The sequence below is a fragment of the Protopterus annectens genome, chromosome 10.part0 (assembly GCF_019279795.1).
Source record: "Protopterus annectens isolate FY-2018-M chromosome 10.part0, PAN1.0, whole genome shotgun sequence".
Classification (NCBI taxonomy): Eukaryota; Metazoa; Chordata; order Ceratodontiformes; family Protopteridae; genus Protopterus; species Protopterus annectens.
Window position 1 is genome coordinate 1,780,056,705 of NC_056744.1, and position 25,700 is coordinate 1,780,082,404.

The following is a 25,700-nucleotide window of genomic DNA, read 5'->3' on the forward strand; positions in this document are numbered from 1 at the left end:
CTGGTAGCTTTGTTGATGTTGTTTTTTCCCTTTTACTTTTAATATTGCCTTCTCTGAAACCATCTCTTTTGTTTAAATTGTTGCCTTCTAGTATATTTTCTGTAGAAGAACAATAGATGAAAAAGGTCTTCTACATTTAGGCAAAGGAGCATGAAATATTTGACTCACATTTTTAATTCAGCCTTTGCATTTTCTGAGAAGGGCAGGGCTGTCTGTCAGCCGTAACTATATGAAAGAGTCACCGAGGCAGTCGCTCTGAACCTATCATGCTCTGCAAACATCCATGCCAACTTTTAGTAATATAGGTTTCCACCCTGTCTTCTGTTGGAGCTAATTCTGTGATACCTTCATAAGTTATAGATTCCTTATTACCTGGTGAAATCATTCATCTGATTAATAATCTCAGTCAAATAACCTGATACTGCACCATCTGAGACTTCTATTTAACCATCCTTATCTCTGGAGTAGCAGATCTATAAACTCTCTTCACAAACTGCTCTAATGTAAGCAAAAACACTCAAAATGCTATTTTATTTAACATATTATATGCAACAATATTTAAAACAGCTGGCCAAGACATTAGATTTTGATTCATGAATTTGCTCCTTACCTTTAAGACCTGCTGAGTTTTTTGAGGTAGTTGCCTCATAACACAGTTTTAAGAAACAGTCAGACAATTAGCATTGAAATATTGAAAAAAAAAGACAGGTTTTGCTTGTACTTTGCCATCTGATAACTTCATGAAGTTAGCATACTCACTTTAGTGAATGCAAGTCATATGGTAGACCATTTGAAATGGTATTTCATATTTTCTTTGGAAGGTCCAGAAGGCAGGATGGCATTATCTCCTGAATTAGGCTCAAGACTTTTGAGAGAGTCAGTTTTTTAAAACACTGCAATACCACCATCTTGACGGATGAATAAAAGACTATTCATCAATGCTGGACACCCCCTAACATGAGAGGTTTAGGGCCACTGAAATCTAAGACACATTTTGTACCACTCTAGAATATTTGAGTACAAAGTTAACATAATCAAGGAATATTATACACCATTCAGGAACCCAGCATCTGATTCCTCAATGGATAAACACTGAGCTCTTTGGCACCGGACATCTACTCCTGACTTCAAACCAGAATAGGGTCAGGCATTTTTCTTAATAATGTTTTGCCCCTGGACGTCTACATAAAGACTGTTGGGAAATCAGTTAAAGGAGTTACAGAGACCTGTAGAGATTACAAGGGCATAACCAGAGAAGAAGGTAAGTTATTTCCCAGCTTTGCCATTTGAAGACTGATGTCAGACATAGAAGAAAATCTCTCTATCACTGAAAGCGCACCTTCCTCAGGAGGGATTTTGGCTACCAACATGGTGATAGAAATGGCTTGTTGTGTTAACACTACTATACTCTAGAACTCATGCTGACTATGAAAGCCTGTAAAATAATCATTTCTTTGCCAATTATATTTTAAATTGGCATAATCATGTATAAGATGTCTCAAATTAGCTTTTAATTCTAGACTGCATCTTCATCAAACTATTTTATTATCCTGTTTCATCTTAGCAATCTTCTCTGGTGTGGAGAAATCTCTTTGGAAGCATTTCCATGTAAAGACTTTCCAATGCAGAACTAGTAAAAAGGATAACTATTTAATTTCAGAAAATCTGTTTTTCTTTATTGTCCTGTTACTTCCGAGTATGAAGAGTCATCCGCATCACATCATATGGATTGTTCTAGCAGGTCTATATTACGTGATCGAACGTTAATGTGATCAAACACCTAAACGCTGACACATAAATGTCAAACCCTTAAAACCGTGAATGGCCATTACGCAAATTTGTTCCCTGGGGAAAAAATGTCCTTGGCTGGAAGAAACAAAACAAACCTTTAAATGCTAATCAAGTGAGGGGCTGTGCCCCCCCTAACTAAATATACCAACGCCGAGATCACTTTACATTGGAGAAAAGGACGAATTACCAATGACGGCCAAGTGAATTTTTTTCCCAAGGAAAAAATTTGCATAAATAGCCATTCGAATTTGTCAAACTTTGACATTTATGTGTCGACATTTAGGTGTTCGATCACCTAAATGTTTGATCATGTAATATAGACCCATTGTAGCTATTGAAAGAAATGCTTCAAGAAAGTGGAAAAGCAGTTAATTTCCTCAATTTGAATAACTTCTACAAATTCTGGAAGAAGTAACTAATAAGATACAAGAATACAGAAAATTTAGAACATCATAAAAACATATTGACTACAACTCAAAGTCTAAGCTACAGAATCGGAATTGCCTATACATAGTAAAGCCTTGCTGAGTCTAATTATGGTGGCTGCCCAAAAAGCAATTACTAGAAAAAGGAAATCAAAGTCTAGACCAATTTTATTAGAAGTAGTGAATGTAGTAGCAGAGCTAAAACAACTGGAATTGAGATCTTTAGAAAAGGGAAGATGCAGACTACACAGAAAAAATGGGAATTGTGGGAACATTATATGTAGACCAGGAATGAGGTTTAAGAGGCAGGATTTGAATGAGACATATGATGCTTAACTGAGAATGACTGGATGGTTTATAAGTGAAGCATAATATTTACAACTACAGTTATTTCAATGATATCTGTGATATAAACTGTTTGCAACTAAAGTGGTATCATTTTGTATGTTTTTCATTTATATAAATGTAAGATTGCCTTTGCCATATATATAAATTTAATAAAGATGTTTGGAAAAAAAATACATTCAGGTAATAACTTAGTGTTAAAGCGACTTTAAATTAATAGGGAAATTAAAAAAGGCTATTGGGTATTTTATAAATATGTATATAGTTGTAGTGTATGTTTTGTTATTAAGTGAAACAAATTGATTGTTAATGCAAATATCCTGATTTTATGTAAGTTAAATCGTAAATTATACACTGTTTTACAGAAATGTTTTTCTTGTAATTGTAATATACATGACCAATACATTTTTTTCTGAATCAGAACCCCTGTTGAAGCAGAAGGTTGAAAAGAGAAATGGAAGACTTTGAAACACTACCACCCCATGAAGAGGAGGAACTAGTCATAATAGCAGCTGCTTAAAGATATGACCTCTCGCTCAGCTTGTTAGGTGTGGTCCTGTTGTTCACCATTACCTGCCCCATAAGAACACAAGAGGAAGCCTCCATCATTTTTAGTTTTTAATCTTGCTTTGAGATTAAATTTAAAGTCAGAAACAATACAATGAGCAGAAGTAGGCGTCCAGTCCAATCATCTCTCATGCTCTAATAAGTCCTATACATGTTCACCCCTCCTAACAACAGCGACATTATGTAATATCAAGCTACACTGTTAATTAGGAATATTTGGTTCCTTCCTCAAACAAAGGAATGCTAAAAATTATAATCCTTGGTGAGTACAAGGAATTTGTTACCCACAAAGGCAAGTGCTAGTAAGGGTTTGTTGAGAATGTCATGACAGAAAGATACACTTTCACAATTATATTTTCTCAATAAACTCTAGAAGTAACCATCAAATGATGTAAGATAAGTTTCAACACTGTCAGTTCCTAGGCTTGGAGAAGAGAAGGAAAACTCACAAAACTACTGAGCTGACCATTTCCTTTAAGCAACAATAAAGACCTGTGTAGGGTATAGGGTTTTAATCATTTTATAGACAAGACACCCCAAATGGACATGATATGTTACTGGGGAAACCTGCTACAAAATTTGACTGCTGAAAAGATCAGGTTGGGAGAACCACACACATTTTGAGCATAAACCCTTTTGATATTTTAGAAGAATGTCTAGTTTTACAAATATCCCAAACTTAATATGAAAAGGCAGTGAATTTAAGAATGCAAGAAATAAGCATTTGCTTACAATATTGTTTCTGTTAAGTAATATGTGAGCTTTATTTTAACATGCTGTTATCAACTAAGGTTGCTTCTCTTATTACTAATGTGTTGTTACCCTGTTAGTAGAAATGCTACGTACCACATTAGGGCTAACCAGAACTGGTGATTGAAAAATAGTCCAGGTGACTGCTTCATCACATGTTGGTGTCGTTAGTGAGCCATGATAACGATAATATTTTGTTGTGTTTACTTGCTTGATTAATGAAGAAATTGATAACGTAAAGTTTGTCCTGTTGACTGACCCTGTAAATGAAATGAAATTGTAAGAGTTTGGAATGAGTGTAATAAACATTATATATAAGAACAAGTGATCCGATCAGCAGTACCAAGGACACCCTCAGGAAAATATATATAAAAGTGTATAATTACATGAATCTGCCAAACAGATGAAAAATCACGTAGTTTATTTGCAACTAAAATCCAAACAGTACAAACAAGTAGTTAAGCGCTTTCACCCAGGTTCAATCCCAGGCTTCCTCAGAACAAAATTCATTTCAAAAATTCAAATTACCTGTACATTAACACCCTGGTGAGGAACATTCATTCTCCAATCTGGCTTTAATGTCCAATTTGCCTATACTCTAAAAGCAATTATCAGTAATTACCTTTCAAACTGAGCAGGGCTGTACATGATAACTCTGGTTTAAAGTTGAGTGTACCCATCAATCATCGAGACAGCCAAAGTAATACTTTGCTTGGCCTTTAATGTTAACTTATTTCATAGATCTTGTATTTCTAATTAGCTTGCACAATTTAGATAGATGACCTTTTTTTTGAACCATCTGAGTACTCGTAATAATTAGGTATTATATTAATTTAGGAATGTTTTCCTTGCATGGTGAGTACACCAAGTTGATATTTGGTTATAAAATTATTTCTTATTTTATGAAATGCAACATTGCTTCTTATCAATATTAAATTTATTCAAAAGTTCTTTCATATTAAGTACCTTTTCAGAGTCCATCAATTGGTGCCAAAAAATAAAATTTTTCCTTTTGAGAATATTCATACTGATATTGTTAGAAGTGCCTACAATATTAGGTATGTACGCAATTGGAAACAATAAAAGACCAGTCTTTAATATCTGAATGTTTATTTATGAAGGTTCTATAACAGGATAATGTCTTAAATATAAATTTAGAGGGAATATATTTATTTTGATTACCTAAACTGAAATCTTTCACCATCTAATGCAGTTTATTGGTCAAAATGTTTGTGTATTGAGAATTAAAACAGAAATTTGAATTTAACCAAATTTGTCCTTGAAATTGTTTCCATCTAGCTGAATATGAAAAGTTTAACCATAGGGAGAGTGTTTTGAAAATGGATACTAAGACACGCATATCAAAGTCTGGAAGGTTAATTCCACCTGATCTTTCATGGTTTTGAAAGAGAGACATGGGTCACCTCAGAGTAGCCAGTAGGCTAACAAGTGTAAGGACAGCTGTGTTACTCTATCGGCATAGTTGAAGTATTTAAGCCCTTTAATTATCTTGGTTAAACATTGTTAGGGCTTTTACAGTTGAGTAATATGCTTTGATTTGTACTTACCAAAGGGGCACTGAATTCGATGATGGGTCTGACAAGGGAAGAGTACAGTGGTAAGATGACTTCTTTGCATAGTAAAGCTATTTCCTTGGACTTAACTATGACAGATAGAAGGACTTCCTTGACTATGGTGAAAACATGATGAGCAAGTGAGATAGATTTGTCCACATAAGTATCCATGTCTATTATAACTATGTCTGTCTAAATAGGAGAACCATTTATAAGATATGAGATGGGAACAGCTTTTTTGCTGAATGCTGCTGTGCTGTTCTTTTTGCATTTAGTTTGTCAGTGTTTTCAGTGCACCAGATATGTGCATATTCTAGCCATTATTGGAGTTCAATTGATGAGTGGAAACTAGTGTTTGGCTTGCAGTCATTTGTGAAGTTTGTCAAACATACTTCTGGGATATTGGTTTGGATATCCGACCGCATTCAGGCTCACCTATCAGGCTGTCTCATAGACAGCCTAATTGACTATCACCCAACCTACCTAATTAGGAACAGATCCCAATTTATCAACCAACCCATCCTCAGGGAAGTTTGCAACAAAAAGAAGTTTATAGCTACTAACTTCATCGAAGAGTTAAAAAGTTTCAATTGAGCCCCCCTAAAACAACTATCTCTAGATGAAGCTGTTGAACATTTTAATACAACCTTCCTTAAAATCTTAAATGATCATGCACCTTACCGTACCATTAGAATAAAAACTAACTGTGCCCCATGGCTCACTAAAGACACTAAAACTAAAATGAAAGACAGGGACAAGGCCTGGATTCAATATCAGAAAAATAAAACCTTAAGTCTCAGACAAAACTATCTAGAACTCTGAAACAAAACCAAAAAGCAAATCAAACTAATCAAAGTTAATTACTATAAAAAACATGCAAGAAAATATGCTCATAACCTCCAAAAATTCTGGGCCACACTAAATGGCATACTCCACCCAGGAAAAACCACCACCCCATCCTAAGTGCTACTTAATAATCTTGAAGACATTCCCACACAATTTAACAAATTCTTTACTGAAACTGTCCAGACCCTGGCCAATGCCCAGAACAGTACTAGTAGCCCCACACCAACAATGAACCAAACCCACCCCCATACTCAATCCAACACCCCCAAATTCAGCCTTCACTCCGTGTCCACCAAGCTAATTTTTAAACTCCTTAAAAAACTTAAACCAACCACACTAGCAGCAGATAATCTACCAGCCGACTTCCTTCGGATATCAGCTGATGCCATTGCCTAACCTGTCTCTATTCTCATAAACAGATCACTACTAAAAAGTAAAGTACCCACCTCCTGGAAAACTTCACATACAATTCCACTGCACAAAGGAGGTAACTCCTTAGAGCTGACCAATTATTATCCAATAGCAATCCTGTCACCTTTGTCCAAAATATAAGAAAGAGTGGTTCACACTCAACTAATGCAGAACCTCCAAGATAACAAGCTTCTCTCCATTTCACAACATGGGTTTAGACCTTCCCACAGCACCACCACAGCTCTTCTATCATTCATGAATATAGTTAATCACCACAGAAACAAGGGTCTGTTTGTATCCTCCATATTCTTAGACTTATCAAAAGCCTTTGATATGGTTATCTACAATATTCTTCTTAAAACTCTATCTACCCTAAACATAAGCCCCTCCTCTATATCTTGGTTCAACAGTTACTTATCAGGCCATCAGCAAGCAGTTCTCTGGAAAGACCAACTGTCCCCCCTGTTGCCAGTTACTACAGGAGTCCCTCAAGGGTCTATTCATGGTCCCTTACTGTTCTCTCTATTTACTAACCACATCTCTTCATCCTCACCCTCTATGTCAATTGTACAATACACAGATGACACCACCCTTATTTGCATTGCTCCCACCCTTTATGAACTGCAATCCCTAACCCAAAACAACTTTACCCTAGCAGAAACGTGGTTCACCAATATCAAACGTCTTTTCAACCCCCCCCCCACAAAAAAATGTATTTTCTTTCGCCCAGGAAAACCACCACCCCAAATGATAATTTCTCCATCAGATCCAAAGACAACAATCAAATCTGCATAACCACACACACTAAATTGCTAGGTGTAGAAATAGACAACAATCTTAAATTCAACATCCATATTGCACAAATCATCAAGAAAGTTAACAAAAAACATGGACTCCTCTATAGGAATAAAGACTTTATGACTAAAATCACCAAAGCAACCATTGCAAGGATTCATCTTCTATACATCCTCCTTTATGCTTCTTCCATCTTGACCAATCTCCACCAATCCGACCTAAAAAAATGGAATCTTGCTACAACAAGATCGTCAAATTTGCTACCAAAGCCTCTTATAAGTCCCATCACTGTGTATCACTTAAGCAGCTCAACTGGATGGAGCTGCCTCATATGCTACTACTCAATCAACTGTCTACTGCTCGCAAACTCTGTTACTTTCACAACCTAATCCCCACACTTCAGCAACTCATACAGCCACACATACCCACTAGACCCCTTAGATCCAGCAACCAGAACCTCATAGCTGTCATCAAGCACATAAATGATGCTGGCAGATCCCTTTTTCCCAGCACCACTGCCAAAAAATGGAACACTCTACCAAGCCAGATAACTTTTACCACCTCCACTTCTCATTTTAAAAAACTTCTGAAAACCCATTATCAAAACAATTGGCTATCCTCATGCCACTCACCAGGCTAATCCTTAACAAGATATTATCTCAGAACCTCAGCTATTCACCGACAGTTTGTCTCCTGAAAACTGAAAACTGTTTCTTTTTAATATTGCATACCTCAATGATTGATTATTGTATGATTTGTTAATCTCATTGTCTGTGTATTTGCTCTGTGTATGCAATGGATGCTCTCATGTTCTGCAGTGTAAGATTTTTGTAATATACTTGTATTCTGTGTGTTTTCTTTGAGCTTATCTCCTCGGGCCTCCATTGAAAATGGACCTGCATCCAGTCGGACTTTCCCGGTTAACAAATGAAAAATAAAAATAAATAAATAAAACTATCTGCATAAGAAAGAGGTCTGCACTGATCCCTGTGGTACTTCGAAAATTATAAACATCTAAGATAATAAGATCAAGGCACTACTCAGTCTCAATCCCTGTCTCATCCTCTCACTTCCGCTTTCATGCATGCAAACACACGTGCACTCACACACACATAGAAACATACATACACACAAACATACTTTTATATTTTTTGCATTATCTACTTATTTTAATTTTGCACTCACTAAACAGCAAAAGCACTGTGTAATGGGCTTAAAATAATGGTGTCTGCTAGCTTTCTTACAGTCCGGTCTCTGCAGCTCCTTAATATGATGCCATAAAGTGGTGGACACATTTTCAGCAGGCATTACCTGTACATTAACACCCTGGTGAGGAACATTCATTCTCCAATCTGGCTTTAATGCCCAATTTGCCTATTCTCTAAAAGCAATTATCAGTAATTACCTTTCAAACTGAGCAGGGCTGTACATGATAACTCTGGTTTAAAGTTGAGTGTACCCATCAATCATCGAGACATCCAAAGTAATACTTTGCTTGGCCTTTAATGTTAACTTATTTCATAGATCTTGTATTTCTAATTAGCTTGCACAATTTAGATAGATGACCTTTTCCTTAAACCAACTGAGTACTAGTAATAATTAGGTATTATATTAATTTAGGAATGTTTTCCTTGCATGGAGAGTACACCAAGTTGATATTTGGTTATAAAATTATTTCTTATTTTATGAAATGCAACATTGCTTCTTATCAATATTAAATTTATTCAAAAGTTCTTTCATATTAAGTACCTTTTTAGAGTCCATCAATTGGTGCCAAAAAATAAAATTTTTCCTTTTGAGAATATTCATACTGATATTGTTAGAAGTGCCTAAAATATTAGGTATGTAAGCAATTGGAAACAATAAAAGACCAGTCTTTAATATCTGAATGTTTATTTATGAAGGTTCTATAACAGGATAATGTCTTAAATATAAATTTAGAGGGAATATATTTATTTTGATTACCTAAAGTGAAATCTTTCACCATCCAATGCAGTTTATTGGTCAAAATGTTTGTGTATTGAGAATTAAAACAGAAATTTGAATTTAACCAAATTTGTCCTTGAAATTGTTTCCATCTAGCTGAATATGAAAAGTTTAACCATAGGGAGAGTGTTTTGAAAATGGATACTAAGTCATGCATATCAAAGTCTGGAAGGTTAATTCCACCTGATCTTTCATGGTTTTAAAAGAGAGACATGGGTCACCTCAGAGTATCCAGTAGGCTAACAAGTGTAAGGACAGTTGTGTTACTCTATCGGCATAGTTGAAGTATTTAAGCCCTTTAATTATCTTGGTTAAACATTGTTAGGGCTTTTATAGTTGAGTAATATGCTTTGATTTGTACTTACCAAAGGGGCACTGGATTCGATGATGGGTCTGACAAGGGAAGAGTACAGTGGTAAGATGACTTCTTTGGATAGTAAAGCTATTTTCTTGGACTTAACTATGACAGATAGAAGGACTTCCTTGACTATGGTGAAAACATGATGAGCAAGTGAGATAGATTTGTCCACATAAGTATCCATGTCTATTATAACTATATCTGTCTAAATAGGAGAACCATGTATAAGATATGAGGTGGGAACAGCTTTTTTGCTGAATGCTGCTGTACTGTTCTTTTTGCATTTAGTTTGTCAGTGTTTTCAGTGCACCAGATATGTGCATATTCTAGCCATTATTGGAGTTCAATGGATGAGTGGAAACTAGTGTTTGGCTTGCAGTCATTTGCGAAGTTTGTCAAACATACTTCTGGGATATTGGTTTGGATATCCGACCGCATTCAGGCTCACCTATCAGGCTGTCTCCCAGACAGCCTAACTGACTATCACCCAACCTACCTAATTAGGAACAGATCCCAATTTATCAACCAACCCATCCTCAGGGAAGTTTACAACAAAAAGAAGTTTATAGCTACTAACTTCATCGAAGAGTTAAAAAGTTTCAATTGGGCCCCCCTAAAACAACTATCTCTAGACGAAGCTGTTGAACATTTTAATACAACCTTCCTTAAAATCTTAAATGATCATGCACCTTACCGTACCATTAGAATAAAAACTAACTGTGCCCCATGGCTCACTAAAGACACTAAAACTAAAATGAAAGACAGGGACAAGGCCTGGATTCAATATCAGAAAAATAAAGCCTTAAGTCTCAGACAAAACTATCTAGAACTCTGAAACAAAACTAAAAAGCAAATCAAACTAATCAAAGTTAATTACTATAAAAAACATGCAAGGAAATATGCTCATAACCTCCAAAAATTCTGGGCCACACTAAATGGCATACTCCACCCAGGAAAAACCACCACCCCATCCCAAGTGCTACTTAATAATCTTGAAGACATTCCCACACAATTTAACAAATTCTTTACTGAAACTGTCCAGACCCTGGCCAATGCCCAGAACAGTACTAGTAGCCCCACACCAACAATGAACCAAACCCACCCCCATACTCAATCCAACACCCCCAAATTCAACCTTCACTCCGTGTCCACCAAGCTAATTTTTAAACTCCTTAAAAAACTTAAACCAACCACACTAGCAGCAGATAATCTACCAGCCGACTTCCTTCGGATATCAGCTGATGCCATTGCCTAACCTGTCTCTATTCTCATAAACAGATCACTACTAAAAAGTAAAGTACCCACCTCCTGGAAAACTTCACATACAATTCCACTGCACAAAGGAGGTAACTCCTTAGAGCTGACCAATTATTATCCAATCGCAATCCTGTCACCTTTGTCCAAAATATTAGAAAGAGTGGTTCACACTCAACTAATGCAGAACCTCCAAGATAACAAGCTTCTCTCCATTTCACAACATGGGTTTAGACCTTCCCACAGCACCACCACAGCTCTTCTATCATTCATGAATATAGTTAATCACCACAGAAACAAGGGTCTGTTTGTATCCTCCATATTCTTAGACTTATCAAAAGCCTTTGATATGGTTATCTACAATATTCTTCTTAAAACTCTATCTACCCTAAACATAAGCCCCTCCTCTATATCTTGGTTCAACAGTTACTTATCAGGCCATCAGCAAGCAGTTCTCTGGAAAGACCAACTGTCCCCCCTGTTGCCAGTTACCACAGGAGTCCCTCAAGGGTCTATTCTTGGTCCCTTACTGTTCTCTCTATTTACTAACCACATCTCTTCATCCTCACCCTCTATGTCAATTGTACAATACACAGATGACACCACCCTTATTTGCGTTGCCCCCACCCTTTATGAACTGCAATCCCTAACCCAAAACAACTTTACCCTAGCAGAAACGTGGTTCACCAATATCAAATGTCTTTTCAACCCCCCCCCCCACAAAAAAATGTATTTTCTTTGGCCCAGGAAAACCACCACCCCAAATGATAATTTCTCCATCAGATCCAAAGACAACAATCAAATCTGCATAACCACACACACTAAATTGCTAGGTGTAGAAATAGACAACAATCTTAAATTCAACATCCATATTGCACAAATCATCAAGAAAGTTAACAAAAAACGTGGACTCCTCTATAGGAATAAACACTTTATGACTAAAATCACCAAAGCAACCATTGCAAGGATTCATCTTCTATACATCCTCCTTTATGCTTCTTCCATCTTGACCAATCTCCACCAATCCGACCTAAAAAAAATGGAATCTTGCTACAACAAGATCGTCAAATTTGCTACCAAAGCCTCTTATAAGTCCCATCACTGTGTATCACTTAAGCAGCTCAACTGGATGGAGCTGCCTCATATGCTACTACTCAATCAACTGTCTACTGCTCGCAAACTCTGTTACTTTCACAACCTAATCCCCGCACTTCGGCAACTCATACAGCCACACATACCCACTAGACCCCTTAGATCCAGCAACCAGAACCTCATAGCTGTCATCAAGCACATAAATGATGCTGGCATATCCCTTTTTCCCAGCATCATTGCCAAAAAATGGAACACTCTACCAAGCCAGATAACTTTTACCACCTCCACTTTTCATTTTAAAAAACCTCTGAAAACCCATTATCAAAACAATTGGCTATCCTCATGCCACTCACCAGGCTAATCGTTAACAAGATATTATCTCAGAACCTCAGCTATTCACTGACAGTTTGTCTCCTGAAAACTGAAAACTGTTTCTTTTTAATATTGCATACCTCAATGATTGATTATTGTATGATTTGTTAATCTCATTGTCTGTGTATTTGTTCTGTGTATGCAATGGATGCTCTCATGTTCTGCAGTGTAAGATTTTTGTAATATAGTTGTATTCTGTGTGTTTTCTTTGAGCTTATCTCCTCGGGCCTCCATTGAAAATGGACCTGCATCCAGTCGGACTTTCCCGGTTAACAAATGAAAAATAAAAATAAATAAATAAAACTATCTGCATAAGAAAGAGCTCTGCACTGATCCCTGTGGTACTTCGAAAATTATAAACATCTAAGATAATAAGACAAATAATGAATAAATGTACTTACACTCCCAAGATCAAGGCTTAGCAGAGATTAGCAGGCCACTGAAGGACTGCTGCTCAGTTATCCACTCCATTTTGCAGAAAATAACTGAGTAGCTCATGTGGTTAACTCCCTTTCAGTGTTTTGATCTCTCTGACAGTTATTGCTGCATACTGCATTCACACACACAGGAACAATAAGTTGTTGAAAAATATCAGTACAGGTGACGTGTTCAACAATATGTACATATGTTCACCAGTATCTATTGTATCCATACAGTTGTGCAAATTCTGCAACAGTGATCCTTATGAAGATCTTATTCCTGTACTCACCTGACTGAGTTTGCAGTACAGGTACAGGTGAATAATATGCCAGAAAAGTAATGCAAATTGAATAATATGCCAGAAAAGTAATGCAAATTCTGCAACAGTGATCCTTATGAAGATCTTATTCGTAATACAAATTCTGCAACAGCTTCCTTATGAAGATCTTATTCCTGTACTCACCTGACTGAGTTTGCAGTACAGGTACAGGTGAATAATATGCCAGAAAAGTAATGCAAATTCTGCAACAGTGATCCTTATGAAGATCTTATTCCTGTACTCACCTGACTGAGTTTGCAGTACAGGTACAGGTGAATAATATGCCAGAAAAGTAACGGTTCAAAGAATGACAAAACAAAACAATTAGAGCGGACTCCAGACGAGCTGTACGTTATCTTAGCATGGGCATGAAAGGTATGGGTGTTTGCATGCACATCTAGTACTGCCAGTATAAAAGTAACCCCCCCCCAAAAAAAAAAAATTGAGACAAAGTTATTACAGTAATTGTTGATCATGCCAAAACATTAATTCTTGTAAGGTGAAGTTTTATCAGTTTGAGTGACTTTTCCAGTATCCAAATTAGATATCAACAGAAAGTGGCTAAGACTATAAATAGCCACACCTCAAATGAAGACTGTTTATGAAAAGCGAATAAGAGCATTAAAGACTGAGCTGTGGATGCAATAAACTCTGTGTAGGCTCAGCACAATGCCTACACAGAAGTTATGTGCTTGTGTGGTTAGCAGCAGTGCTAATGCATATGCGTGCCATGCACCATGTTTAAATGTAAACAGACATAGTTTTGTGGCTAGCAACAGTGTTGTCATCCAGGAAACAGTGTAGTCCAACACAGAGGGCAGCAGGCATGTAAACCTGTTTATCTACAGGCAATCTAGGTCTGCATGCTTGTGTGAAATGCCACAATAATTATTAATATTATTAATAAAGCAATGTATATAGTTCCAACACACTGCATGACAGTGTATACAGTGTAGAATATTGTAGAAATCTGTTTCAGGCATACTGAACAAAAGTTGTGTGAATGATCAGTAATGGTACATAGACTGCATTTTAAGTAAAAAGTCAGGGAAAAAGTGTGTATTGAATAGGTTCACACAAATAAATTGTAGGAATGAACACAGGGATAAAGGACTGGAGAAATAACCTAATGTACAGCAGATGAGAGTGTGTCAGTGAAGACAGTTGTAACATAAGCACTAATCACATATCAATATGATACAGTACAGACTGCACAGTGAACGTGTATGTAGAATGTACCATCACCTAGGATGATGCCACAAAATAAACAAGAAATTATTGACTTCAACAATTGGCTTAGCTTCTGGTGTCAATCCAGGGAGATCCAGTATCTGTCAGCCTGGGATGGGATGGTTGACAGGCCATGCAGCTTTACCAGAAATGGTCTGTACCTGTGTCCTCTAGGCTGTCTGACATTAGCAAAGGCACTTTCTTCCCCCATAGGGCCTTTTTTAGGCAATGTCAAAGCAATAAAGGTTCAGAGCTAAAAAAAACTCCACTGGAGGCAAAATCAAGTTGCTGCTGCTTAATGTTAGGAGTCTAAACATGAAGCTGCACTGGAGGAAATTGCCAACTTTCTAGCTGATGGATTTGGCCCAAAGTTCACCCCCATGGACCTACAGGCCATATCCCACAGCATACTTGATAACAGTCCTCTGCCAATTCTCTGTAGACATCAGGTCAAATCTGTGCTCTTAAAGACAAAAACACTGCCCCTATGGGACCAGATAGCATCCCAGGCTGCTTACTAAGCAATATAAAACAAGACTTAGCAGAACCATTTGGCACTTTCTTTAACCTTAGCCTGAGGATTATATTTGTTCCAGTAGAGTGGAAAACAGCAAAAGTAATCCCCTTGCACAAAGCGGGACCATCAACCGACCCTGGGAACAACAGACCCATAAGTCTAACCAGTCTCATCTGCAAGGCCATGAAAAGAATCATCATGGAAATTATCAACAAGGACATAGGTGACCTTCAAACTGTAGACCTAAACCAATTTGGCATTGATAAGTGTAGATCATGCTTATTAAACCTAATAGACATCTTCAAAGAAGTCTCCAAAGACCTGGATGAAGGTAAGAATGCATTCCACATATCCTGACCTGGCCAAGGCTTTTGATACAATCCCCTAATCAGGTATCATTGAAGAACTCTCCCGGCTGGGGATTAACCCTTGCTTCACCAGATGGATAGCTAACTGGCTCACTGACAGAAGACATACTGTCAAAGTTGGTGACTCAACCTCTACCAGTAGAGCTGTCAGCAGTGGCATACCACAAGGATCTGTGCTGGGGCCTTCACTGTTCAGAGTCTATTTTCAGAAGTCCAGGCTACAGTAGACAGGCTTTGGCTTAACAAGTTTGCTGATGCTTGCAAATTGGATGCAGCCACTGACTCCACCAACAATGTTACCATATTACAGGAGGTGCTAACACAGACAAATAATTGGTGCCAAAGCCACGGTCTACAGCTAAAGGCAAAAAGTGCCATTACTATTGCCTTTGGTAAAGTGAAATTCCCCACTAATTGCAGTATTGACAACACTCCCTAAGCTCAAATACAGAGGTGCAAGATCTAGGAACACAGGTAGATAGCAATCTGAACTTTGACCACCAAGTTTTTACAGTGGTAAGGGAAGCCTTCTACATTGTGCACCTCATAACTCATAAGTAAGGGCTTCATCCAAATCTGAGGATGTTATAACACCACTGTACTCAACTCTCAGTAGAACATTAATAGAGTAAAATGTTCCTTGTTGCATGTACCTCACAAGACACCTGCAGCAGAAACCACAGGAGTTTTTCAAGAAGAAAATACAAGGCCTCCAAACCATGCCATGATGTAAGTGGATAGACTGAAAACCCTGTCAGTGTACTCTGTATCATATTGACTTTTGAGAGGTGACTGGCGACTGGCATACAGGACAGACTCTGACCCTGCCCTGATGTAAATGCTGCACATCCCCAAATATATTGGCACAAGAGTCAGTCACTCTAAGGATCTTAACTTAGCTTGTGACATTAACAGAACATGCTTGTGAGACAGATATATTTCCCAGAGACTGACACTCCTTTGTAATAAACCTCCAAATCATGTGAAGCAGAGATCCTCACTGACCCTATTCAAGTGCAATCTAGACAAATGGATGAGAGACTGCAAATTCACCCTGGGGCTGGCACCCATGTCCCTTATGGACAGAGGAAGTTGGTGTTGACCATAGACTCACTGTGTAAATTACATCCACCTAACAAGGACAACTTGGGATGAAAATGGCTAGGCTTGTTAGGGCTGTAGGACTGCTAGCCTAGTAACTTCCTATGAACCTATGTCAAAAATTCTCAGGAGACATAAATGGCAGCAATGCCTATCAGTACAATAGCTCACATCACAGATTGTAATACCCTCTTGTAGCAATATTGTACATTCACACCACAATATAGCACATGTCAATGACACCAACACTGACATGCCAAGTGATCATAGGATCATAGGATCATAGGATAATGAAATCCTAGCCATTATTATAAAATGAAAGTAAAATGCCTATATGTATATTATGGAATATAGTACGACTATTGTGTGTATGTGTATATCTGTTTGATTCCATTGCATTCTGCCACTGTCCATATGGGACATGTGCAGCACACCATGACAGACTTAGCAATCACACATGCAGTAGTCTGGGTATGGCTTGCATAGGCTCACGGAAGGACTCTGTTTCATGATGTGTGGATGCATATTTGACATGAAGATATATTTCCCTCTTCTGCAGAAAGGATGTCATGTGGCCAGAGGACAAAAGAGGATTTATGAATGGTACCCCAAGTGGTAGGTAGTGAAATGAAGGGCTATTCAAAAAAATCACACAATGATCATAATGTACCAGCAACCAAACACACAGCAGTGCATTGGGCCTGATATGAACATTACACCTGTGCAGGCTTAGTACATGAATACCATGCAATGTCACATTAAAAACACCACACATGTCTGACTGTAACACCGCCATCTTGTAATATATGGAGTATGATAGCATCATTGTATGCTGAACAGAACATGTTTGGAGGAGTGCAGGGCATGGATGTGCAGTCACATCCCTGTGTAAAATTGTATCATACATGATAATTTTATGTATAGACAAGCAAGTAGCTTGCTGTCAGATTACCTATATGTGTAGTTAAAGTAGATTACAAACACAGTAGTTAATGTTATTGCCACAACACAGGTTTGTCTTGAATACTGTCAGAATGCATGTTACACAGGATGACATAACTAATGCATACTACAACAAGATGTTTGGAGGAGTGTTAGACATAGCTGTGGACTCACATATTGTTTGAAAGCTACCTATTTACAGAGCACAGTACTTAATATGGGCCAGAGCACAATTCTAGCTGTTATAATGTTGGAGAATACTTTATAGCTGATAGCATCAGCAGAGTATGGTGAAAGAAAGATGGCAATAGAAATATCCCACATGCTGGTGTGAAATGATCTCTCTGATGTCAAGCAAGTGCAGAAATACACATACCAGTTGACTGCAGTGAGATTAGAAACCCAACCTAAGTACAAGGATTACAGATCTCAGTGCTTACCATAAGTGCCACTGCACAAGTCTGATTTTTACAAGGCTGCAGGACAATTTGTACTGGATGACATCATCATTGCATGTTTGATAGATGATGTTGGGAGGCCTGAATGAAATGGATGTATAGGCATGTCCAACTGTCAAAATACTGGCACTCCATGGGATTGTAGTGATGATTGCAAAATGCACAGTTATGCTCTTCTGACTAGGCAGACACAGAGACACCAGTTCACTGCAGTGATATTAGAACCCGTACCTAACTAAATACACAGACTGGAGAAATTAGTACTTAATGCAAGCACCACAGCAGAAGTCTGACACTTACAAAGCTGCAGGATAATTTATTGTGGATGTCATCAGCATTGGATGTTTGATAGATGTTGGAAGGCTAGTCTGAAATGGATAGCTAATCATGTACAACTGTCAAAATATTAAAGCTCTAAATGTTACCAGATTAATGAGTGTGCATAATGTAGTATTTGCTGTTGTGTTTCCAATGGACAGGTATATGATACAGCTACGCATAAGACAGCTATGAGTATTGAAAAATCTGAATGGTATATAAAAAAGCATTTATTTATTGCTGTAGTGCAGTTGATATATTTGTGAACAAGTACTGACAGACCGAGTTTGAAGCACATGGGTGGAGGTAACAGATGGCCGCAGTGTAAATATATGTTCTTTCCTTAAAAAGAGCCCAACCCTTGTTTGTGTTTTTACCTGTACTTTCATGGAATGGAAGACTAAATGGACAATAAACATAAGTAACACATGCTAATGTAAACTTTCAATAGTGCACCACTAAGCAGCCAGTTTGCATGATGAAAGGCAAAGTGTTTGCACATGCGAGATGCATATTTCTACTGATTTCCCACTTTGTGTGTAGTTAAGCACCGAGCAAATGTGAGCCTCATTGAAAAGATTATGAGAGTTCTGTGTACTGAGTGTATGAAACACCTGCTGCTTAGCTGACTCTGTGGCAGCAGGTGTAAATGCATTGACAAAATTCTTTTAAAGCCCAGATGATATAAGGTTCAAATGGAGGTGCATAGAATAGTTTTACATATATATTTATAGTGCAATTAAATAATTCTTTACTCTATATGCAGTGTGTTACCTTAGTGCAGCCTGTTTAAGTGGCATTGCAATGAACCACTGAAGGGCCATTCACTGTTGCTTCACATTGCTGCACAATGCCAAGCACTGCAAACAAAGAGAACAAAAAGTGAAGGTCTCCATTGCTGTTTTTTTTATACTTATGTGTGTTGTGTGTGATTCTATTTTTGATCAGACTAAAGATATTAAAATGGGGTAGATAAGAAAGTGGTGAAATGGGGGCAAGCAGGGGGAAGAACAAAGGGAAAGCAATATATGAATGTGCAGAATGGAGGTAGGAAAAAAAATCATAGCTATCCACTTCTTCAAGAGTGTAAAATGATAATATGTACAGAATATTCGATGAATTTGGACTGCCCCCTCAACAAAGATGGGTGACAACAATGCTCTCATGTATAACCAATTGGACTGAATCAAGTGTGTCAAGAAGACACATGTGCAAAGAAGAGAGCTATGTATGAGACTATATTTTTTTGTAGACAGCTGCCCATTTTTTTTTACTTCAGTAAGAGAGGACTATTGGGTAAGAGACATAGGTTTTTCTGGGTAAGGTAAGTAGGTTAGGTGAGCATGCAGATGCAAACAAACAGGACAAACAAGACAAGACACAAGATGGTGAGGGACACAAAAGGTTGGAGGACAACAGGATTGGGGTTAGGGAGGGGACAACAGATGCTCATGCCCATAAAACATGGCAACAGTGAGAATCTTGTCCTTACCCATAGGACAGTCATCACTATCCCCTTACTCTGCTGGTTGTTGGAGTGCCTGACATCTTCTCCTACAGACCATAAGGGACAGCAGCCTCTCCATCCAGCATAGGAGTGTACCAGTGGTGCCATGTTCAACCCTGTGCACTAACCCTGGCATCTCCTGGCAGGTGATAAAATTGCCAACTCTGCCAGAACTCCCAGAGGGTACCACAGCATCAGCTGCCGGGTAGTATGACCTAAGGGTGCAGGTAGTGCAGGGACAGCAGAGGCAGTATTGCCAGGTTGGGTCCCAGGTGTGCTGGGCATTAGTGCTGGAGCCAGTGAAGTGGGGGCAGGCTGAGCCACTGTGGTTGGCCAACCTCCCTGTACTGTAAAGTATTTTGTGATTTGTCAGAGATGGATGACATGGAAATGTTTTGATAACATATTGCAAAAAGCAAACAAACAAAAAAAGAGATAAGGGATGGATTGAGAGTAAAAAAGAGATAAAATCAGTAATATCATATTTGACATACAAGCGTTTCCACAATAATAAAATATTTTATCTGAACCTTTGTATTTAAGTATTCTTCTTAACAACTACAAACTATAATGAACACTTGCAATGTGCATATATTGCACACATGTTTGGTCCGGTTATGCAGATTAAGTTAACAGCAAAGCATTCATGCCATTTGCGTAGAAATTAATTTATGTCATTTATATAAAATTTTTACAGGTGTTTACTATTTTATATTTGTTATTTGGGATATTTGAACCCACAATGTCTGACTACAGTCTTGACTCCTAAAGTTGGCTTGTGAAGCATGTATGGTTGTTTTACAGTTAGGATATGCATGCATACTTTCCTACAACTGTACAGAAAGGTAATAAATGTAAAAGCTAAAATAATACTTCTCTTGTGCTGCATACACACCCCTGCTTCCCTCAGTCTCTCTAGATGCTCAGCATGCACCTCTCTATTCACCATTATCTCTGCATTAGCTGTTGAATAAAGCAAGAGAACAAGAGGAGAGCATTATGCATAACAGGCTTGCCTATATGCAGCCTTCTGTCTACTATAAATTCCTTTTATCAGTATACTTACACAACAGACTGGGATGTCAGCAGTCCTGACCTCATCCAGCCACTGACTGAGTGTATCACTCTTGCATCTTTTCAGGTCATTAAAGTGATGCTTATACTGTTGTGACTGCAACTGGCATTCCATGCACTGGAGACAGCTTTGGCCAGACTATTCCAAGCCTCAGACTTGTAATGGAGCTGGTATAGCCCCCCCTGAAAAAGCCTTCAGCTGTGGCACTTTACAAGGAGTCCAGTGAAGATTCTGGACTCCTCACTATCTCACCTTTGCACCCTAAATTGGGTATCTTCCCTTCTACCATTGGACATGCCCATCCGAGGAGAACAGCAGTAACTAAGAATGATTTCCTGTCAATGCATGTTGTCATGTTTACTGGTAGCGCGCACACCTAAACAATGATGACAACTATGTTTGCAAAATGTTAGGTGGAAAGCAACAGTGCCAAACAAAGAAGAAAGCAGTTTTGGAATTGGAATGTTAATCTGACACATGGCCTTAGTTTGAGGGTTGTTTGCTGCTGTAACTGTTAGGTGATTAACTTTGCAGACTTTACCGGGGACATACATTTCATGATCTGACACATTTTTGGTTTGGCTTTACTGATTTTTACAATGTGGGATTCAAACCTATGAGACAAAACATTTTTTTCATAGTAGTGATTTTACCTTGTCATTGAAGAAATGTTTCTCAAACATACTCATGAATTATATATATGAATACACATGACAGATTGAGGGGTTAACCAGGTATGTGGGTGACCAGGCAAGGTCCTGGTTTATACATTCATGTGTGTATGCATCTTATTGAAGTCTGAAGGCCATCCAAGGCCAGATAGCACAATTATAATTTCAGAAACATAGTAATCAGTATACCCTCACTCATACATACAATTCATATGAGCTCCACTGCTATACATACTTATTATTTAATAAAAACAGAACTATACCAAATGCCTCAAAGTAGTGTAATAGTGGTGTGAGGTCAGTTTTAGGGTCTGCACCTTCTTTCATTAATAAAAGAGCAAGAAATTTTAAGGAAATGTTAGAAGGAAATCACCATTTGAGTGAAATAAAAACAACGTGCACCTTTAAGTGCATGAGTTGCAATTTTTGTAGGTACATAGAAGTTTCATATTTTGAAGTGAGTATTAACAGTAGAATTTGACAGGTTCCAGGAGTATTTAATTGTGGGTCGACTTTTGTGGTGTACTTAGCTAAGTGTTCCACATGTACATCATTTTACATTGGTAAAATCAACAGACAGTTGAGAAGAAGAATGTATGAACACTCATATGCCATTTAAAACAAAAACACTGACAATGCATTATTTAAACACACCATGGTATGTCAAAATTATAAGAAATTGTATTTTACTGTTATTGATTGTGTACCCATTGATTTTAATGGTGATAAGGAGGGGGAATTGCATTATAGGGAATTAAAGTGGCAAATTATATTTAATGCGCATAATGCAACTGGATTGAACAGTGGAGTGAATTATAAAGCAGTTTTACATAGGAAATTTTATTATGGCAAATGTAAATAATATTTGTTCATGTTTTTAGATTTGTAGTAAGAGTTTTATAGGAGGTGTTTCACTAATTGTTTTCATGTTGTATCACATTTATTACTGAAAGTTTTTGATTGGTTAGTTCTTATTAGTGTTAGTACTTAATGGTGAGGTAAATGTGATTTTTTTTTATGTTGAAGAAGGCCTTTGCATATGGCCAGCAGTGCTAAATCCTTGTATTTTTGAATATTAAAGTGTTATAAACATTTGGTGGTGTCCATCTTTATATTTTGTTTTACATCATAGTGTTTTGTTTTAACATTAAAATTATTATTTATAATTATTTTAAAACTTTCTATGTGATATTTAATATAAAGTAAAATGGAACAACAGTAAAAATATTTGGAATTTCCTGTATTAGAACCCAGAAACATCTGTATGGTTGACCTTGGAAAGCAAAAGATACAACAATGTATCTGTTTTGAAACTGAAAATGTCTGCATTCTGTCTCCAGGTGTTCTGTTTGCTTTTTGTGTGGGTTATTAGTCCAGGTGTGCATGATGGTAAATGTTGCACAAATGAGAGAAACAATGCTAAACCTGTTTTAGCCATATCAGTGGTGTTTATTATGTTTCATCATTAAAGGACAAAGGTGGGACTTGAACCATAATCTACAGATAGTACATGCAGTGGAGATCAATGCATTTAGCAGATGTGCTATACACACAGGTAATTCACAGGTAGAGTTGATGTATTGGTTATCAAAGAAATACATTACATGATATATATTAAGTTTAGCCATTTTTCATGTTTGCGCTAAGCCATGCACTGCTCAAATACTGGCATTAAAAAATAAAATAAAATAAATCTATAACATAAACAACATTACAAAATATATGTTAGTACACATGAAAATGTTTTACACAAGTTTGGATCTGAACTCTCACAGTAACAAACCTTCAAAACATAGTAAGGGTATCTTATTTCTCTTTGTCACAGTAACAACTTTGCACCAGAGAATGAAAATCATTGTGCATACAAGCAAGTTCAAAATCATCCACAGTATTAATAATACAAATGACACTTGTATATTTCTGACTGGTTTGTACATGTATTCATTGCTGATGTAGTGCAATGAGTGATCACACAACCATATTTTACTTTTGTTTGAAGAAATACAGCTCTGTCTTATCTTTGTATGGTGTTCTTTTTTCCCTTATCTGAGCAGAAATCTGAGACATGCTGTCTGTAAGGCATTTTGTATCACTATCCTTAAAATGTGTGAAAATATAAAATTGTAGTAGTATACAGTTTTCAACAAATGTAGGAGAGGTTGGATGTTACTGAACAGAAATGTGTGCTGCTTACTGACATTTAAAACCTTGAAACAATTCCTTCTACACTTTGTAAGTCTGACCTGGCTGGCACACCCACTAGAGGTAAGGGAGTGTGAATTACTGATTATTTTCCATTCCCCCTACCAGTAATCATTCACAGTTGCAATCCATTAGCAACAAACACTAAGGGGGTGTCTGAACTATGTTTAAACCTGCTATACAGAGCCAATAATTTCGGATTCAGCAATTTTAATGAGTTCACACCTCATTTGCATCTCTACTGTGCTCACAGGTCTGAATCTATACTCTAAAAAGGTAACCACACAGCTAGGGAACCTGAAGGCAAGGGGAACTGATTATGTGGATGACACAGAAGAAGATTGCTATTGCTTTGGATTTATCTGCACAGAAGACTACTGATCTTGATAAAGTATGATCACATAGGAATTTTTTTTCAGGGCATTTTACTTTCTCAGATGCACAGTCTTATTTAATTTTTATTACACGTATTAATGATACAACTGTTTCTCTTTATACTTTTCTACTTTTATTTCAGTGAAATGTAAATATCCTTTATTGTCAATGACACAGGGTTGTTAGCCTTCTATGATGGCCCATAGATACTTCTAGGGAAGTGCTGACCACAGGTAGAGGTCACTGGCAATTGCATAAAAATGAATGTTATGTGATAAATGGGGCAGTTTGTTTGATAGCACTTATAACAGTTCACTGATGTGTTATTCCTTTGGTACAGAAATGATTATTGAAAAAACTAATAATATGTCTTATATCTTATCAGGATTTATTTGTTTAATATTTCTGTGTAGTATCCTTCTTTTGTGTTTTGTGTCATCTAGGACTATACAAGAAAAGACAAAACTCCAAAGGTGAGCGTAGAAGTTCACCAAAAACTTTAATGATTAGCGCTTTTGTCCATTCAAAAACAATTGGACTTCATCAGATAACAGTTCTTCAAGTCATTAAGTATTTTATAACAAACAAACCTTCCTACTAATTAGTTAAATCAGACAGTTACAAACTAGTCAATCCTATATTAAAGTGACAGATACAAAAATTCCTTAAAATTTCACTGTGACCTTACCTAAAGGTATTTCTATAAAATCATATATGTTTTCATGTTAAAATTCACTTTGTGATAAAACATGAATTTACACTCCACAATAACCACATTGTCACTAGTCAAAAAAGAAATTAAAATTGAAACATAGAATGCACACAAATTAATACACAAAAAATAGTCAAAAGATGTTGAAATAAAATGAAATAAAATCTTATAATCCTATCTTTCTAAGGCCCTCAATTTTTTATACACATTTTTCAGATGAAAAACTTCCCCTCTTACCATGAATGTATTCCCTATATAATTGTAATTCAACATTTGTGGTTTATTTGGCTACTTGCGAATGCTGTCTCGGGTTCTACATTGATAAGACAGAATGTAGACTCAGAGACAGAATTTATGAACATGAATATAATATTAAGAAATGTAAGAATACTAGCTCATTGGCAAAGCATATTAGTGAATGCCCAAGTTACTTGTTCAAATGCATGGTGATAGACCAGATTCAGTCTAATCCAATGGGTGGACCCATAGGCCTTCATCTGGAAAGGAAGGAGTTGCTTTGGCAACTCAGATTGAATGCTTGTTCATGGTTGGGGCTGAATGAGCTTAGTTCCATTTACTGTCTGCTTAAATTGAGGGCCTTGGAAAGATAGGCCCACAAATTACCACATAGGTGGTAATCCATTAAGTACAGAAGAAGTAATTAGGGACCTGGGGACCCAAGTTGATAGCAATCTCTCATTTGACAACCATGTGGCCAAAGTGGTTAGAAAAACATTTTATATAGCCCACCTAATCAGGAAGGGATTCCCATCTAGATCAGGGGAGATTATCGTGCCTCTTTACTCATCCCTCATCAGGCCCATAATTGAGTACAATGCCCCTTTTGGGATGTACCTTACCAGACACCTGCAGCAACTGGAAAGACTCCAAAAGTACCTCACCAAGAGGATCAAAGGGC

General features: G+C 37.3%; 1 protein-coding gene across 1 annotated transcript in view; it reads right to left on the reverse strand.

The window, feature by feature from the left end:
* LOC122814018 (carbonic anhydrase 4-like) overlaps window positions 1-25,700 on the reverse strand; it is a 287,411-nt gene that overhangs the window by 8,491 nt on the left and 253,220 nt on the right. Inside the window, exon 8 of the mRNA XM_044086598.1 lies at window positions 3,975-4,138. Coding sequence (XP_043942533.1) covers window positions 3,975-4,138 — 164 coding nt within the window. The remainder of the gene's footprint in view (window positions 1-3,974; window positions 4,139-25,700) is intronic.